Source organism: Sinohyriopsis cumingii, chromosome 14, assembly GCF_028554795.1.
Source record: "Sinohyriopsis cumingii isolate HCF-2022 chromosome 14, ASM2855479v2, whole genome shotgun sequence".
Classification (NCBI taxonomy): domain Eukaryota; kingdom Metazoa; phylum Mollusca; class Bivalvia; order Unionida; family Unionidae; genus Sinohyriopsis; species Sinohyriopsis cumingii.
This window is the reverse complement of record NC_142974.1, coordinates 11,202,008-11,221,427: the sequence shown is the minus strand read 5'-3', so window position 1 is coordinate 11,221,427 and position 19,420 is coordinate 11,202,008. Positions and strand designations below refer to the sequence as shown.

Here is a 19,420-nt window from a genome sequence, read left to right as displayed (position 1 = left end):
TTTTCGTTTCTGCATCTCGTCACAAAATTATTTTTTGGGATTATATAATGAAGCTATTCGCCTGCTCATGTTACCTACTGTCCATGTTACCTACTGTCCATTTTACCTACTGTCCATGTTACCTAATATCCATGTTACCTACTGTCCATGTTACGTACTGCTCATGTTACCTACTGTCCATGTTACCTACTGTCCATTTTACCTACTGTCCATGTTACCTACTATCCATGTTACCTACTGTTCATGTTACCTACTGCCCATGTTACCAACTGCCCGTTACCTAATATCCATGTTTCCTACTGTCCATGTTACCTACTGCCCATTATACCTACTGCAAATGTTACCTACTGTTCATTTTACCTAATGCCCATGTTACCTAATATCCATGTTACCTACTGCCCATTTTACCTAATGTCCATATTACCTGCTATCCATGTTACCTACTGCCCATGCTATCTAATATCCATGTTACCTACTGTCCATGTTACCTATTGTCCATGTTACCTACTGCTCATATTACTTCCTGCCCATGTTGCCTACTGCCCATGTTGCGTACTGTCCATGTTATCTACTGCCCATGTTACCTACTGTCCATTTTACCTAATATCCATGTTACTTAATATCCATCTTACCTACTGTCCATGTTACGTACTGTCCATGTTACCTACTGCCCATGTTACCTACTGTCCATGTTACCTACTGTCCATGTTACCTAATATCCATGTTACCTACTGCCCATTTTACCTAATGTCCATATTACCTACTATCCATGTTACCTACTGCCCATGCTATCTAATATCCATGTTACCTACTGTCCATGTTACCTATTGTCCATGTTACCTACTGCTCATATTACTTCCTGCCCATGTTGCCTACTGCCCATGTTGCGTACTGTCCATGTTATCTACTGCCCATGTTACCTACTGTCCATTTTACCTAATATCCATGTTACTTAATATCCATCTTACCTACTGTCCATGTTACGTACTGTCCATGTTACCTACTGTCCATGTTACCTACTGCTCATATTACTTCCTGCCCATGTTGCCTGCTGCCCATGTTGCGTACTGTCCATGTTATCTACTGCCCATATTACCTACTGTCCCTTTTACCTAATGTCCATATTACCTACTATCCATGTTACCTACTGCCCATGCTATCTAATATCCATGTTACCTACTGTCCATGTTACCTAATATCCATTTTACCTACTGTCCATGTTACCTATTGTCCATGTTACCTACTGCTCATATTACTTCCTGCCCATGTTGCCTACTGCCCATGTTGCGTACTGTCCATGTTATCTACTGCCCATGTTACCTACTGTCCATTTTACCTAATATCCATGTTACTTAATATCCATATTACCTACTGTCCATGTTACTTACTGTCAATGTTACCTACTGCCCATGTTACCTATTATCCATGTTACATACTGCCCGTTACCTAATATACATGTTACCTACAGTCCATGTTACCTACTGCCCATTATACCTACTGCAAATGGTACCTATTGTCCATGGTACCTACTACCCATGTTACCTAATATCCGTTTACCTAATGTTCATGTTACCTACTGCCCATGTTACTTACTGTCTATGTTACGTACTGTCCGTGTTATCTACTGCCCATGTGACCTAATGTACATGTTACCTACTGCTCATATTACTTTCTGTCCATGTTACCTAATATCCATTTTACCTAATGTCCATGTTACCTACTGCCCATGTTACCTACTGTCCATGTTACGTACTGTCCATGTTACCTACTGCCCATGTTACCTACTGTCCATCTTACGTACTGTCCATGTTACCTACTGCCCATGTTACCTACTGTCCATGTTACTTACTGCCCATTTTACCTAGATATTTCTCCTTCTTGATTCTATAGCTATATAAACGTTAAATAAAATTTATAGATGTAAGTAAGTAAAGAAGGCCTCAGTTATTGCATTTCACCAATACATTGATATTCAATAAAATTTCCTCATTATATATATATATATATATATATATATATATATATATATATATATATATATATATATATATATATATATATATATATATGTGTGTGTGTGTGTGTGTGTAACAATGTTGAACCATTGATTTTGCGAAATCTCTTCAATTACAACCAAGCGTGCGATGTCTTTGATACTCAAGAGTTTCATTAAATCCCTAAAATTTTAACTAATTTCATGGAATCAGTTTAACTTGCATCAGATTTCACTATCTTACAAAAGCCAAATCAATAATAATGTGTAATGATGTAGAAAACAAAAGATATAATGTGATTTCAGTTTTGATTTTCATTTCAGAGCTAATGCAAACAGAAAAGGCGGGGCTATTACTCATGTAAGCCAATGGTTCCCAAAGTGAGTGGTACCGTCCCCTGGCGGGGGGGGGGGAGGCGGTCAGATTATGCTGAATAATGCTTTTCACGGGATAAGGTAGAGGGCGTTGAGGATAACTAACGGGGCGGTAACTCGAAAATATTTGGGAACCACGGATGTAAACTAATTGGTAATATAAATCTATAACTATAACAAGATAACCGGGTTGGATTTCGGATTTAAAACATTTTTGATGGTGATACAAGTACAATATTTTTGCTGAATGACTCAAATGAAAAAAATAATTATGATTAATACGTGCGCGCGTAAGATCCAGATATTGTACAAAATTAACACAATCCGCACGAACCTAATATGTTACATAAAGGTGAATACAAGTAAATAACATTAAATAGTACAAGGACAAAGGCTAATGATTCACAGTAATTTCACACGACGAAAAGGATGATGCGTTTTACTCAAATACTAAAAATGATGTACTTTACTCATATAGTAAAATGTATTGACTCAAATACTAAAAATTAGGTACTTTACTCATATAGTAAAATGATGAAACGATGGGACAGATATCATACAAAATATCTGTACAGTCCAAAAATACTGGGTATGACAAACCCCAAAATTAGACGACGGCTAAACGAATACATGTATGGAGTTGCGCAAAATAATCCCTCACAAGAATACTTGGCTACCAGTCACACTGGTCAATCAAACCGTCAGCATTACATGTAGTCACCGACAACCGTACAATTCCTTGGTGAATCAAGCAATCCACGCCCACCAATCAGTCAGCAACACTCCATGACCTGCTACTCTACCAGCAACACAAAGTTCAATCAGCTCTACGGCTGCTATGGTCAGCTTTCCAGCTGCTATGATCAACTTCTATGGTCAGCCTTACAACTGGTACGCCGTGGACTCTGATAAGCTGAAAATAATTTTAACACCGTGTACTAGGAACGACACGGGCACATACGATAACACGTAATGACGTTATATACGGTAAGCTATACAAATTACTTTATCGGTAGAACATTGCAAAGCAATAAACAAGTTCAGAAGTGACCCCGTGTCCGAAAAGAAACCTATGGTACTAAACGTTTCTTAATAAAATGCAACGTTATTGCTAATACAAATCTCCTATAAAGTCAATACAAGAAGAGAAAATATTTGCACTATACTACACAAGCCGGTGCTAGATAGAAAATATACAAAATTAAACGTTGTAGTAGGATAGCTATAACCTATAATATGCATAAGAAATGAATAAATAACTCACATACCTCTACAGCTGAAGATTTGCAAGTTCTTAAGTAGACTGCTCACTGATTTCGGTAATGTAAAGATTTCGTTCTACGGTAAGGCATCTATACACAGACAATGTAGCACTACATCGTTTGTGCGCTTGATGTGTAACCGGTTTTTCCCGTCGAAAACACATCCCACGTGCGGCATAGGATGAACCGAACAAAACGTTTCGAAATATTGTACAATATACATAAATCAGCCTCGGGCATCGTTGTAAACAAAAAAGTGTACATGTATTTAAAAAATAAAGGGATTTATGCAATTCCTTGACAATAACATATGCCTATATATGGCGTCCCAGTTTAAATAAAATCTGCAGGAATGCTTCTTATAATCAGCTATTCTTTCAAAGCAGTACAGATTTAAGACTTGAAATAAAATATATGGTTTCGCTTAATTACTTAGGTAATCAAAGCCTACACGTGAGTAGTGAAGGGGGATATTATAGGGTCTATGGGACTTATCATTAAAAATACCCTTGGGAACATATAGGGTCTATGTAAATTTAACATGGAGAAAAATCGTGGGAACATATAGGGTCTATGGGAATTAACATGGCCAAAAATCGTGGGACAATATAGGGTCTATGTAAATTTAACATGGCCAAAAATCGTGGGACAATATAGGGTCTATGTAAAATTGAAACAGGGAGGGTCTCTATTTTTTTTAAAAAAAATAAAAAACAAAATAAAAAAGGGGTAATGGAAAGGCTATCTCTTTTCGAGAAATATGGCTGGCCCTGAAAAGGGCCTTTGGGTTTATGTTAATGTATTCATTAACATAAAGGGCACCGCATTGGTCTTCTTCTTGTCCTTAGGCTGCGTCTCACTGTTGGCCCGTAAATTAGCACTCTTTTCAGGCATCCTTGTCTTTCGACGTAGATCCTACGTATCCACAGGCTGGTGTTTGTCCTGTGGACAACGGTCCACTTGGATCGGACATACATGAGCATGTCTGTCCTAAACATCATGGAAGACACAAGGGTGGATGACTCAACTGTGGTCCACATCTTGAAGCGACGAGAACAGGTGAATCAATGCACTGAACTGCGATTATTTATAGGCAGAGGTAGGATTGAAACGGATTGAGTTCATTCACCAATCCGAACAGGCGTTACAGAATTCAGTCAGCCCGCATCCAATCCGAAGAGAGCAGTCTGTGACGTCATGTAGTCTATATAGATTCGCTAGCGCTTGTGTGCAGTCAATCTATACGACAGTGATTCAACATGACGGAAACTCAGAAAACGATCCAATGGGGTGCACCAGCAGGGGAGACCGCCCAAGGGAACCCGGACTTACTTTCAGAAGAGGTGAATTGGGATTTTGTGGATTTTCTTTCCTCGCAAGAATTTGTTCCGGAACCTTCGTTACCTTCTTCATTACCGCAAGTGGAGAATTTTAGACAGAGACAGAAAGAAGAATTGGAGAAATTTATACAACAACAAAAGGAAGCGGAACAGGCTTTTCTCCTACAGCAACAGCAACAAGAAGAAGAGGTAAGAAAAAAACAACAGCAACAACAGCAAGAAGAAGTAGCAGCAAAGAAACAAGAGGGTGAAAATCAAACGGTCACGGTACTGTTGGACATTTTAACGGAGTTAAGAAGTCTGAAACAAATGTATCAGACTTCTTTATCACGACCGAAGAGAATACGACCTTCCCGAGCTAAACACGTCAACCCTGTGACTAAGCCTACCGTACCACCCTTAGTGATTTCAACCCAATCATTATCATCATCATCAGCATTACGCAGTCCAGAAGTAGGCCTTGGCCGTGGCAAAGGCATAAGGCAGTTAAAGTTGATTGCTTAAACTCACCCCTTCACCATGAAGAAAAAGGCCCTTTTCAGGGCCACCCACATTTCTCGAAAAGAAATACAATTTCAATTTGCCAATAACTCAAAAATAAACCCCACCCATTTTACCCTTATAGTACGTGTCTGTGTATGAGTGCGTGAGTGTACGTTCTTATTTTAAAATCAAAACTCAAAGACACTTACCTTATATCATTAATTTATTCTTTTATCCATTTTTTACAATCCAATTCACAATTCACAACATAACACTTTAAAAAGTTCATTAACCTCTTCTTTCTCCTTCTTTAGTCTCTCTGTTTTTTAAATTTCTTCAAGGTCACATTCTTTTCCTCTTCTTCTTCTTCCTCCTCGCTTTCTTCCCTTCTTCTTTTTTTCTCCTGTTTCTTTTTCTTCACCTGTCTTCTTTCTTCCTCACAAGAATCCCTCTCTTCTTCCGAAGAATCCCTCTCTTCTTCTGAAGAATTCCTCTTTTCTTCTGACTCCTCTTGTTTCTTTTTTGGGCAATCTGGAGACCAATGTCCTTTTTCTTTACAATAATAACAGGTATCTTGACTTTTGTCTTTTTTATCCCTTGTTTTGTTTCTTTTTTGACGGTCTGGACACTCTGAAGACCAATGCCCTTTCTTCTGACAGATATAGCAAGTATCTTGACTTTTATCTCGAAAGGAAGGAGAGTAGTCCGTAGGCTGGTCTGAAGAGAATTTTCTAATGACCCCTCGCAAAGCTCTGACGAAACGTTCCATCTGGTTAGTCTCTTCCATCGTTGTGCTCGGCTTGAGACTGAAATGAATTGTGAAAGGACAAGACACACACCCTTTTATATACGCTGGTCTGCCATGACTATAAATTAGTCTATGGTGTTTGAACTTGAGTCATTTGACGTTTTTCACTCAAGATGAAACGATCCTATTCATTCGAGAAGAAAGAAGAAGAAAGTAAGAGGCAGAAACGTGATCTATCGCCTCGTACCAGGGCTGAAATCTTGGCACAAATTCATGCCAGTGATTTTGAAGAGGACATGAGTGAACCAGAATTTGAAACCTCTAAACCAAGTTCACCACCCTTAGTCAACCCTGAAAAGTACTATTCCATTCGAGAGACGGAAAAACGCTCCTCTAGAAAATTTAGAACCACGGCTTACAAATACACGGTGGAGTTTAAAGATTTCAAGGCTGAAGTGCCGTTAGAGAAAGCAGAAGTGTTTATCACTGGGGTGCGGGATTCTTTGCTCACTGCACTCAAGCAACAATGTCAACCCAAAGAAGACGATCGCTTGAGACTTTCCATACAACACGACGGTTTGAAATCCCCTGTTTGGATCGAGTTTAGCACCCCTGCAGAATTGACCGCTTCCAAAGTCATGGACAAGATTCAACACGTACAACAATCTAATGACCAGTTTGACATCACCGATGGTAAAGCCACATTGGACATGACCCACGTCTCTCCTCCTCAAGGGACTGGACGCAAAAAGATGTTATTGGTGAACGACCTTCGCAGCATTAAGCGTAGCCTTGTCCAAATTCACAATCCTCATGACCAGATGTGTTTAGCCCGTGCCATCGTGGTGGGACGAACCTATGCCAACAAGAACGACACGGTAGAATGGAAAAGAGACTGGGAGAACATTCGACAATCGGACCGAGCCAAACAACGAAGTGAAGCAGAACTCCTGTTACGACAAGCTGGCATGTCCAAAGACACACCCTGTGGCATTCCTGAGATGCAAAAATTGCAAGATGCCCTAGCTCCACGATACACCTTGAAAGTGTACCCTCAAGAAGTGCGCGGGTCTCTGTTGTTTCGAGGCCAAGATTTTAAGGACGGAAAATACATTCACGTTTATCATCACGATGACCATTTCGATACCATTACCAGTATCACCGGATTCCTGGGATACGGTTATTACTGTGAGAAATGTGACCATGGTTATAATAATCGAGAGCAACACAAGCATTGTGGATCGAAATGCTCAGGATGTTTGGCCTCTTCACCCTGTCTGAGCGAAGAACCAGTGCCTTGTTCAACTTGTCTGCGCACGTTTGTCAGCCCTACCTGTTACCAACAACATCTGAAAACGCAAGGTTCACAGAAGAAATGTGCTTGTCAACTCCTGAGATTGTGCCCTACGTGTGAACAAGTCATACGTACCAATAATACCAAGGCACACGTATATTCAGGAAAGAAAAAATGTCACATTTGTCACCACATCGTGGACTTGGAACACCAATGTTACGTGCAAAAATACCAACCCCCACCAGAGAAAGAGGACGGTCACAAGAAGAAAGGCAATTTCATCTTTTTCGATTTCGAATGCATGCAAGAGACTGGCATTCACATTCCTAATTTCTGTGTGGCTCATCGAGCGTGCGAGAAGTGCATTCAAGAACCTATCTTCAGTCATTGCCCTCACTGCAGCAAGATTCCTGGAGGGCGTGAAAAAATCTTTCGGGGACCAAACACGTTAGCCGATTTTGCCCAATGGGTCTTAGACCCCGTCGACAAGACGTGGAGCCAAGAGGACATCGAACGTTACGGAGATTGTCATCGTCATGCCACGGTGATGGCTCACAATTTCTCCGGATACGATGGACAGTTTCTTTTGAGGTACTATACGGAACAAGGCACCGAGCGTCCTAAAGTGACTTTGAACGGAGCCAAAATCATTTTCATGCAAGTGGGACAAGTACAGTTTAAAGATTCGATGAGCTATTTGGCCATGCCTTTGAGTCGAATGCCTAAAACGTTTGGAATGACAGAAATGGCTAAAGGGTACTTTCCACACTTTTTCAATACGGAAGCCAATCAACATGCCGTTTTACCCCATTTGCCCGAGGCTCACTATTACGACCCCGACAACATGCGTACCGAACAACGAGAAGCTTTCTACGCTTGGTACCAGGCTCACGCCTCGGACCCTTTCGACTTTCAGGAAGAAATGCTAAAGTATTGTCGTTCCGACGTGGACATTTTACGGCGTTGCTGTGGAAAATTTCGAGAACTGTTCATGGAACACGGAGGGGTCGATCCTTTGAAAGAAGCTTGCACCATTGCCAAAGCGTGTTCCTTAGTGTATCGACAACGATTCGTGCCTCAAAACACCGTGGCTGTCATCAGTCCTCAAACGACCAACTATGTCAAACGTCAATACTCGGTCAAAGCCTTACGTTGGTTACATTACTTGTGCGACAAGGAAGACAAGTGGATTCAGCATGCCCGCAACGGAGGGGGCGAAAAGACCATCGGAACGTATTCGGTCGATGGCTGGGACTTAGAAAACCCCAAGATCGTGTACGAGTTTAATGGTTGCTTATTTCACGGATGTCCCGTCTGTTACCCTGACCGTGGCACTAAAAATCAGTTTTTGCAACGAACCATGGAAGACTTGTACCAGGACACTTGTCAGCGGCGCCTAAAGTTAGAACAGCAAGGATACCAAGTGGTGGAAATGTGGGAACACGAGTACGATTACCGTATGAAAACCGATCCCGAGTTTAAACGCCTCGTGGAAAGTTACCAGTTCATGGACCCGCTGAACCCGAGGGATAGTTTGTACGGAGGAAGGACCAATGCCACCTGTTTGCTGTACCAAGCCGACGAAGAGAAAGGAGAAGAAATCAAATACTTGGACGTGTGTTCGCTGTATCCCTACGTGTGCAAATATTGTCGCTTTCCTGTAGGGCACACGCAATTGCTGACGGAACACATCGACCTGGTCAACATTCGACAATACGATGGCTTGATCAAGTGCAAGGTTTTGCCTCCCACGAACCTATACCATCCCGTCTTACCTCACCATTGTCAAGGCAAACTGATGTTTCCCTTGTGCCGTACTTGTGCCGAAACGTGCAACCAAGACCAACCTTGCCATCACAGCCAGGAAGAACGTGCCTTGACGGGAACCTGGGTCAGCGTGGAATTGTTCAAAGCTCTGGACATGGGATACGAACTGTTAGAAGTGTACGAAATTTGTCACTTTCCCAAGACACAACAATACCACAAGGGTGACCCCACGCAGAAAGGCATTTTCGCAGACTACGTGGATGCCTTTTTGAAACTGAAGCAAGAAGCCAGCGGCTATCCTTCCTGGTGTCACACTCCCGAAGACCAAATACAATTCAAAGAGAAATACTACGAACAAGAAGGCATCACTTTAGACCACATCGAGAAAAACGAAGGCAGGCGATCGTTTGCCAAAGTGATGTTAAATTGCTTGTGGGGTAAAATGGCACAACGACCGTGTTTACCCAAGACGGAATATTTGACAGAACCTTCCCGCTACTTCCAGATGATTCACGACAAAACCAAATACATGAAACACGTGGACGTCGTTCGAGAGAATTTAATCTTGGTCAATTACGAAGAAGATCTGGACTTTGTACAAGACGACCCTTTTGGAAATGTCATGATTGCGGCTTACGTGACAGCTCATGCTAGCTAAAAATTGTACGAAGCTTTAGAACATTTAGGGGAACGCGTCCTGTACTTTGACACGGACAGTTGCATTTACATCCATCACCCGATTCAACATCACCCTGACATCGAAGGAGACCGTTTAGGAGCCTGGACAGACGAGCATCCCGACGACAAGATTCTAAGTTTCGTCAGTGGCGGTCCCAGAAATTACGGCTACGAATACCGGGACAAACAAGGAGAAGTGCACACGACGTGCAAAGGGAAGGGACTGACTGTGAATTAACGTACCAGTCGAGTGGTCAACTTTGGGGTATTGAAAGAAGCCTTGCAATCGGGAGAGGATGGAAACTTTAAAGTGACCACTTACCAGCCGAACAAGATTGTACGTGTATCCACTCACCACATCGTCAGTCGACCTTTGGAAAAAGTTTATCAAATCGTGTACCAGAAGCGAGTTCGACTTCCCAATCATTTCACCTTACCGTATGGACACGTTGGTATAAAACATTGGTTGTAAGAGGATAGTTACCCCACCAGAAAGATGACTTCGCCACAGCAAGAATCGAGTGAGAAACCCGATGAGAACTCCAAGTTCAAACCCTACCATTTTCCAGTCTTCTTACCTGACTATTGTGATTGTGCCCGTCGATTGGACACGTTTCAGAAATGGCCTACAGATAGGGAAGGATTACCTTCTTCGCATGTTTTAGCTAGAACAGGATTTGTCTACTTGGGACCTGAGTCAGGATTGGGATACGAGGTACAGTGTTTCGCTTGCGGACTGAAGTTACGAATGGATCTATGTATCTATAAAGATTCAGCTATTCTGGAACATACTCGATGGTCTCCGCACTGCCCTTACCTTTCTATGGTCTTTCCACCCATCACACTACGGTACAATGTTGACGGTACCTTACAGATGGTGCCTTCCAGAACAGGACATAAAAAACGTAAAAAAGGAAAGATGTACAAGCTGGAGACTGCATTGCGACTAGTATAAAAAGGGGGCTATGGTCAAGATCGATAGTTCATTGTGACTACCAAGACCGAGCGAACAAGATGAATACTTTCAGAGAAACACAGAACAAGTTGTTTAGAAGGGCACAATTCAAGTGTGAGGCTTCGGAAGTGGAATGCGATTGTGAGCCTTGCGATGGGTACGATGCTGTACCTTGTGACCTGAGCGATGCCGTAAAGCATCATGGGAACTTTAGTGTCCCTACCCCTATCATGGAAAGTGATGCTGTGCGTGTCAAACCTGTTGGATGCGAAAGTGATGCCGCTCGTCCTCTTGGACATTTTACTGGGTTTCGTTTTAAAGGGGAATGTTCACCTTCACGTCTACCCCCCTACGGATGTCATCCAGCCCTGAGCAAACTCCTACCCATGTCACTCAACCCTCATCGAAACGAACCTGTGAAAGACGAATATTCGTTCCCTGTGCGTTTGTCGGAATACTGCGACTTTGAAAATCGTCTTCAATCGTTCAAAGGAAAATGGCCTAAGTATCTGGGAGGACCGACCCCCGAAGAATTAGCCAGAGCCGGATTTTTCTACTTGGGCGAAGGAGATAAAGTCAAGTGCTTCAGTTGCGGTGTGTCACTTCACCACTGGGAACCGCAAGATTCGGCCTACGTTGAACATGCTCGATGGTCACCGAATTGTCATTACTTACCCTTAGTGGGACCGAGACATTGAAGTAACTTCTTACCATAATAATCTGTTCATGGATACTTTACAAGAGAACATTCGTGCTTTGCCTGTGGAGTTGAGAGAACGCATTTACCGAGAGCTGGTCAAAATACAAGTGAAACGTAAAGAACAATTGCATCCGTTACGTCACCGGTGTTTGAACCACTGGTACCTGAAGGCTATACAAGGATTGATTCAAATGAAAGTGTTCCATCGGACAGACATTGATCAACGATCCTCTAGTTTTAAAAAGGATTGGTTTGGTATGGACGATTGTAGTTACATCATTGTAAACGTACTGCATCGAATTCCAGAGGAAGAGTTAACGAATTACCAACATCTTGAACACAATGTCAACTTGGTGAAAGAGGAAACTTCTGAACGAATTGTAATGTGTAGATTAGTGACTCAACGATTTAAATTCGACACTGAAGTGAAACCATGTTTGTGCAAAGAGTACATTTCTTGTGTCAGACCAAAGAGGATTTAGTATGACCTATTCATGGATACTTTGCTAGAGAACATTCGTGCTTTGCCTGTGGAGTTGAGAGAACGCATTTACCGAGAGCTGGTGAAAATACAAGTGAAACGTAAAGAACAACTGCATCCGTTACGTCACCAGATCTTTAACCACTGGTACCTGAATGGTATAAGAGAACTGATTCGTCAGAAATTGTTTCAGTGGTCAGACCTTGTTCAATACTTCCAGGCCCCCGATGATTCACGTGTTGATCATTTTGGTTACTTCGAGATTCACCTAGAGCAACCCATTGAGGAAGACAAGGTAAAGGATTACCAACATTTGTTACGTGGAATCTACTTAGCGGAAGAGGAAACTTCTAATCGAACTCTGACGTTTCGGTTACAGTATGCAAGATTTACATTCCCAACTGGAGAACGAACATCACTGGCTAGAAAGTACGTGTATTCTTTTCGAAACAAAGAGACTATAAAAACAGGCTGCTATGCCACGACTTATGTCGTATGTAATCCAACAGATTCCGTGGAAGGAACTCAATGACCATATTCAAACTGTGGATCATTACCATCGATTATTACAAGAACTGTATCCATTCAATTTGGGACGACAAGTGGTGTGTGTCTTAGTGACTTGTTTTCTGGGATTTCGTTTACCAGCCGATTCTTTGTGGACTCTTTACGATCAGTACTTACCACCTCAATGGCCTTAAATGGTCACGAAAAACTCCTTTTGCTCAAAGCCTTGCGTTTTCATCTGGATACTTCTCGACCTCAACAGGAAAAAAAGATTCGTCAACTTTTAGCTACCCAAGACGTGTATGACGATGTGTGTGTAGCTTGTGACTTACATCCCCATTGGACAGATGTCCGTGCCTGGAAAGAATGGGGTTTTGAGGCTTGGACCCAAGAAGTGGCCCAGTATGCACGAGAGTTGTTCAAGGAAAAAAGTTACTTTTCAACCCGTGCCAGACGAACCCGTCACCCAGGACAGGACTGTCGTGGACAGGCCTGAAAGACCCTTTCGGGAGGACACTTGTGTGACCTTACCCCCTACTATAGAACTGGTTAGAACATTACCCAAAACATGTGGTTGTTGTACAGACACTTGTGTTTATTCCACGTTCATAGTTATCATGTGCCTTTTATCCTTGTACTTAAGCCTTTGGCTTTTATGTATTTTTGTCTTTCGTATTCATGTTTGAAAAAAAAACATTCAATAAACGTGTTCTGAAAAAGTATATAAACTCTTGTCTTGTTTGTTTTCGTGTCACAAGTGACATTTCTCACACCATGGCTACCTCTACTGTCTCTGCTCCCTCTTCCTCTACTGTCAAAGTCATCGACGAACACTTAGATCGTGCCAGTTGGGAGGCTTTGTATCTTCGCCATCCCTTTAACATGCTCATTGCTGGACCTAGCGGTTCAGGCAAAACCGAATTCGTCAAACGTTTGATCGAACATAAACATCATTTGATCGATCGGCCCCCTCAACGAATCGTGTGGTGTTACAAAGAGTGGCAATCGGCGTACAGCCTCTTGCGAGAAAGTCAAGGCGATTCCATCGTGTTTGTGGAAGGCATTCCTAAAGAAGACGATGGCATCGTCTCTGACTCCCGTCTAACCCATTTGGTCATTTTCGACGACATGTTAGGAGAAGACGAAGAAGAAATTAAACTGGTTCACGCGCAAAGGACATCACCGTAATGCCAGTGTCGTTTACATCACCCAAAATTTGTTTCAACAAAGTAAAGCCCATCGCACCATCAGTCTCAATGCGCATTACGTGGTCTTGTTTAAAAGCCCTCGAGATAAATCGCAAGTGCAAGTCTTAGCCAAACAGTTAGGAACGCCTTGGCTGACTTGGCGTACGACGATGCCACTCAAATGCCACACGCCTATTTACTCGTCGATTTGAAACCTACGACTCCCGAGGATTTGCGATTTCGTACCCACTTGTTTCACCACTGGTGCCAAGAAGGAGGGCCTGTCCTGTACACGTCTCCGTCCTCGACTTCATTTCACTCCCCATGAAAAAAAATCTATAAAAACCTCAGACCCTTTCTCGTCTGCCTCACACAGTGTGAACATGACGTCCCTTCAGTCGCATCTTCCCGTCAAATTGATTCGTGCCTTGTATGGCATCAGTCGAGAAAAAGATCCACAAACACGAGCTCGTGTCTTAGAAGCTAGTCTCAAAGAAGTCTTACGATGGTTCACGGTGACGGCACGTCAATTACTCCAAGGAATCATTCAGATTCCTCATCAAACCAAACGCTTTTTCGATCGAAACAAAGTCGCTTTGGTCCAACTGGCCGATCCCCGCATCGACACTCAAACCAAAAAACAAATCATTTTGAAACCTGGAGGGAGCGGTACTCTAGGAGGAGTCATCATTCGCTCACTCTTAAGATGGGATCCTAATGCCCCCAAAGTTATCCCCAAGACAAAAGTCCAACGAAGCCCCAAGAAGAAAAAGAAAAAGACCAAGTCCCCAAGAAGAATAACTTCTCCAGTGGCGGGACCCTCCTCTTACCAGACACCACCACCCCGGAAAAAGAAAAGAAGCCCCCAGAAAAAGAAACAGAAAAGAAGTCCCCAGAAAGAAAAAAGTCCACAGAAGAAAACTAGTCGCAAGAGAGGCACCTCGGCCAGGACGCAACCTTACACTCGCAAACCACGACCTGCCACGGCAGTGACTGCGTCTTCGGCAGCCTCACGTTTGTCCACTTCTCCGTTGATGACACCAGGAACTGAAGAGTACTTGGAGACGTTGATCACACCAAGAACTTCTCCGTTGATGACCCCCAAAAGAACTTCCCCTGTGGCAGGACCTTCCAATTTAGCGGCAGTGGCTGCTGCTCACAAAGTACCTTCTCCCAAAATCAAAGTCCATGAAAGATCGGGCATGTTACAAAGTTTACTGGATTTGTCCAAGCAAGAACTGGCTCGATTTAGTCCGCTGCGTACCCCTGCACGACGTGTCATGCCTGTCCTCAAACTGATACAACGTAAAGACAATCAGTGGCGACGCGTTCCAGTATAAAAAAAGGCCTGTGACCAAGTAGGGTATCAGTGTTTTTTTGGTGCTCCTAAAGACTCAAAGATGTCACCCTCCAGAAAACCCCAAGGAAAGAGAAGGAAAGGACTGCCACCACGTTTAGCCAAACATGGGGACCTGTTATCTGTCCTGTCCAAAGCTTCTCCACCCTTACGAAAAAAACTCATTCAAACGGCCTCCAAAGAGGTCATCGATACCGTGTGCGAATGTTGTTTGAACGTCTTGAAAGGCACGATCCCTTTGTCCAAACACCAGAAACAATGCTTAAGCAAGCATCGTCACGTTCTTCGCCAAATGGTTCGAAAAAAAATTCCCATTCGTCAAAAAAAGAAGATGTTGGTCCAACGTGGAGGCATTTTGCCTCTCTTGTTAGGCCCCATACTGAAAGGAGTCTTGGGAACCATGTTGGGAGGACTGGTGGGAGCAAGATAAAAAGGCCCTCGGAAGTCCCAAGATCTCAGAATCGACCCCTGACAACCCCATGGAAGGACGAAAACTAGCTTTAGTGCCTTACAAACGATGGATGGAATACCATCGGTGGCAAGAACAACGCACCCCGCATTTACCTCCCAATCCCAATTTGACCGAAATGTCCCAGTTACAACACGAACTGCAGTCCTTGATGGATCGCCAAGATTTGTCCGAAACAGAAAAATCGCAAAAGTACGGTCAACTCTTGCAACGATTGCAACTCTTTCACCAGAAAGCTTTAGACGAAACAGCTCTACCCACTCTGAAAGATTTTAAGACCTTGATGAAAAGTCCAGCACCATCACCAGTACCAGTACCAGTACCAGTGGTCAAGACAGAAAAAGGAGAAGAAGAAGAGGAAGGGTTTCTAACTCCACCAGAAAAAGTACGCAAGTTAACAACACCACCTACCTCCAGAATTGGATGGATTAAAAAGATGATGGCCACCCCTTCTTCATCACAAGAGAAAAAGAAAGTGAAGACAGAAGTGAAGACAGAAGTGAAACAAGAACCGATATCCCCTGCTCAGACATCCTCCTCCTCTTCGACACCTATTGCCGGTCGCACACGCAAAGCCTTGCAATCCAAGAAAATACCCCAAGAGAAAAAGAGTAGCCTCTTCCAAGAGTGGGTGCCTTATTAAGACACCAATCAACACAAAAAATGGAAAATGTCTTAGCCAGCATTTACTACGATCCCTCCCATCCTGCAGGTTACGCAGGAGTTCAAAAATTGTATCGTGCTGCCAAAACGCAACTGAAAAGTCTCCGTTTACCTCAAGTGCAACGATGGTTACAAGAACAAGCTACCTACACTTTACACAAACCCATTCGACGCAAGTTTGCCAGAAGTCGCACCCGAGTGGAAGGCATCGATCATCAATGGCAAGCCGATTTAGCCGATGTCTCTCATTTGGCCAGCTACAATCGCGGCTACAAATATTTGTTTTGTGTCATCGACGTCTTTTCCAAATTTGCCTGGGTCGTGCCCTTGACTTCCAAATCGAGCAGCGAGTTAGTGCGAGCCCTGCAACGAGTGTTGAAACAAAGCGGTCGTCACCCTCTTCGATGGCAAACGGACAAAGGCACCGAATTTCTGAACCAAGCTTTCCAAAAAGAATTAAAGAAACGTGACATTCATTTTTTTACCACCGAGAATCCTGAAACCAAAGCCAGCATCGTGGAACGTTTTCAACGCACTTTGAAAGAACGCATGTGGAAATATTTTACGCATCACCACACTCTGAAGTACATCGACATCTTACCGCACCTGGTGCAAGCGTACAGCCAATCTTACCATCGAAGCATCGGACGTGCCCCGCAAGACGTGACTCCCGACAACGAAGTGCTGGTGTTTGAGCGTCTGTTTGGTACGTCCCCGACGAGGGCTGTCCCCAAGAAAAGTGGAGAGTTGGCCGTAGGAGATTGGGTGCGCATTGGCAAAACCAAACGCACTTTCGACAAAGGTTACTTACCTAACTGGACGACCGAATTGTTTCGCTTCACTGGACGAGTGCATGGCCGTCATCCTACCGTCTATAGATTGGAAGACATGAACGGAGAAGTACTCAAAGGAACGTTTTATTTGCCCGAGTTACAACGTGTCACCAAAAAAGAAGACGACGTGTACGACATCGAAAGCATTCTCGAACGCAGAACCCGTAAAGTGGGCAAACGACGTGTCAAAGAAGTCAAAGTACGTTGGAAAGGATATCCACCCAGTTTCGATTCTTGGATCGACGCTTCGCAAGTCATCGACTATAAAAAGAAGAAGTGACCATCATGCCCTTTCACACAGCAGACGCAGCTACGTCGACCACTCCTCCTTCACCTAGTTCTTCTGTGCAAGATTTACAAAAACAACCCTTGTGGGTGTGGTGTGGAGAACGTGTGCCTAAAACGCAAATCGTCTTTTTCTGCCAAATCTTCGTGGTGTATTGTGTCATCGGGGCAGCCATCGCCAATTTGAGTTTGCAACAAGGAGACAAACAATTGTGGACCATTTTATTGAGCAGTTGCATCGGTTACCTGCTTCCCAATCCCTCCCTGAAATTCTCCTCGAACGGGAACGTTGTGTCCAGTGCCAGTGCCAGTCACCACTCCAACAACCACAACCAGAACCCCATTTTGGACGGAGACACGCCTCTGACGTCCACTAACCCCTCGGACAGCCACAGAACTCTGGAATTATGAGTCACCAAAACCAATTTTACTTAACCTTACCCAGTGACAGTTCCATGGAGGTGTTTCCCAATAACACGTTGTGCTGTTACACGGCCAAATTACCTCAAGCCATCCCCTTAGATCACGAAGCCCATTGGGAAGTGGCTTTGGTAGAAATGATTCACCCGACCCAAGTCCTCAATGTCATTAACCAGCAAAATTGGTTTAAGGTGGAAGTTCATGACTCACATTTGCAGCAAGAGTTGGATAAGACTAGTAGCACACATACCAATAAAACCTATGATGACAAAACTAAAACGTGGACCTACAACGTGCTGATTCCCGCAGGCTATTATTTCAGCGGTCAACATTTGGTCAACACCATAGCTACCAAGTTTAATGGTGTGTTTGGGGAAGCTTTTAAGAGTTCCAATGTCAATGTCAAGAACAAAAGTGTCACCATGGAGTACCACAAAGTAGCTCGTCGCTTCTTGATGAAATTTGAACGGCCTAAAATCGTAACCATTGTATTTTGTCATGGATTGTTTGACATGTTGGGCGGTGACATGGAGATGAGGAAGCAAGTAGAACAAAAAGGCGAATTACCAGGCATTTTCGACAACGATTCTTTTGTCAAGTATTTTCGTACCCCGGTAGAACTGAACCAAGGACTGAATTTGATGTTCGTGTATTCCGATGTGGTGGAGTACAACGTGGTGGGACACACCTCCGTACCGTTACTGCGTGTCATTCCTTTCAAAGTGGATTCTGCCACGAACGCTGACGAGGAAGGTGGAAACACTTATCACGTCCACCGCGAATTTGTACATCCTCACTATTTGCCTGTCAGCAAGTCGTATTTGGACACGGTCAACATTACTATAAAAGGAGATTTGGGACAAGATATTCCATTCACCAAAGGAAAAGTCACGGTGAAACTCCATTTTCGAAAACGGTTCTCTCACGACTCGCAAGTAAGTAAGTCATGTATCCAGTGTATCGAGGGGTTGCTCAACAGCGAGGACACGGTTTAGGAGACATGTTAAAATCGGCCTTTCGTTCGGTGGCCCCAGTGTTGAAACCGATGGTGACACGCGGATTGCACGCCTTGAAAGATGCGGCACTGACACAAGGCAAAGAATTTCTCCAAAATGTCATCATCGACAAACAAAACCCTAAAGAAGCCTTCATGAGGGCAGGCAAAAATGTCTTGCTGCAAACGGGCAAAGACATTTTAGGCCGACGAGACACACCTATAAATGCCCTGCACGCTACCGAGTCAGGCATTCAGCAAGGACAAGGCAGAAAGAGACGACGACGAAGAAAACACCCTTTCACCAGACTTCAAGCTAGAAAGGCCAAGAAAAGAAGAACCGTTCGAGACTTAGACGTTTTCGATTATTGAGACACAGCAACAAAAATGATGCACCGAGAGTCTTGCGCCTGTTCCAAGACGGAACTGGATCTGTTTGCCATGCCCCCCACCATGATGACCATGCAAGAATCCCAATGGGTGGAATTTCATCCCGTCTCCTCATTGACCGATTCCGCTCCCATCGAGTTTGAAATCAAAGGACAGCCCGAAGATTACATCGATCTGAATAGCAGTTACTTGTACTTAAAGGTCCAAGTTCTAGAAAAAGATGATAGTGGAGTAGATGA

At 43.5% G+C, this 19,420-nt stretch overlaps 1 protein-coding gene across 1 annotated transcript in view; it reads left to right on the top strand.

Annotated features, from left to right (window-relative positions):
• LOC149783242 (uncharacterized) overlaps nt 1-19,420 on the top strand; it is an 80,250-nt gene that overhangs the window by 27,972 nt on the left and 32,858 nt on the right. Inside the window, exon 9 of the mRNA XM_089933355.1 lies at nt 2,318-2,354. Coding sequence (XP_089789481.1) covers nt 2,318-2,354 — 37 coding nt within the window. The remainder of the gene's footprint in view (nt 1-2,317; nt 2,355-19,420) is intronic.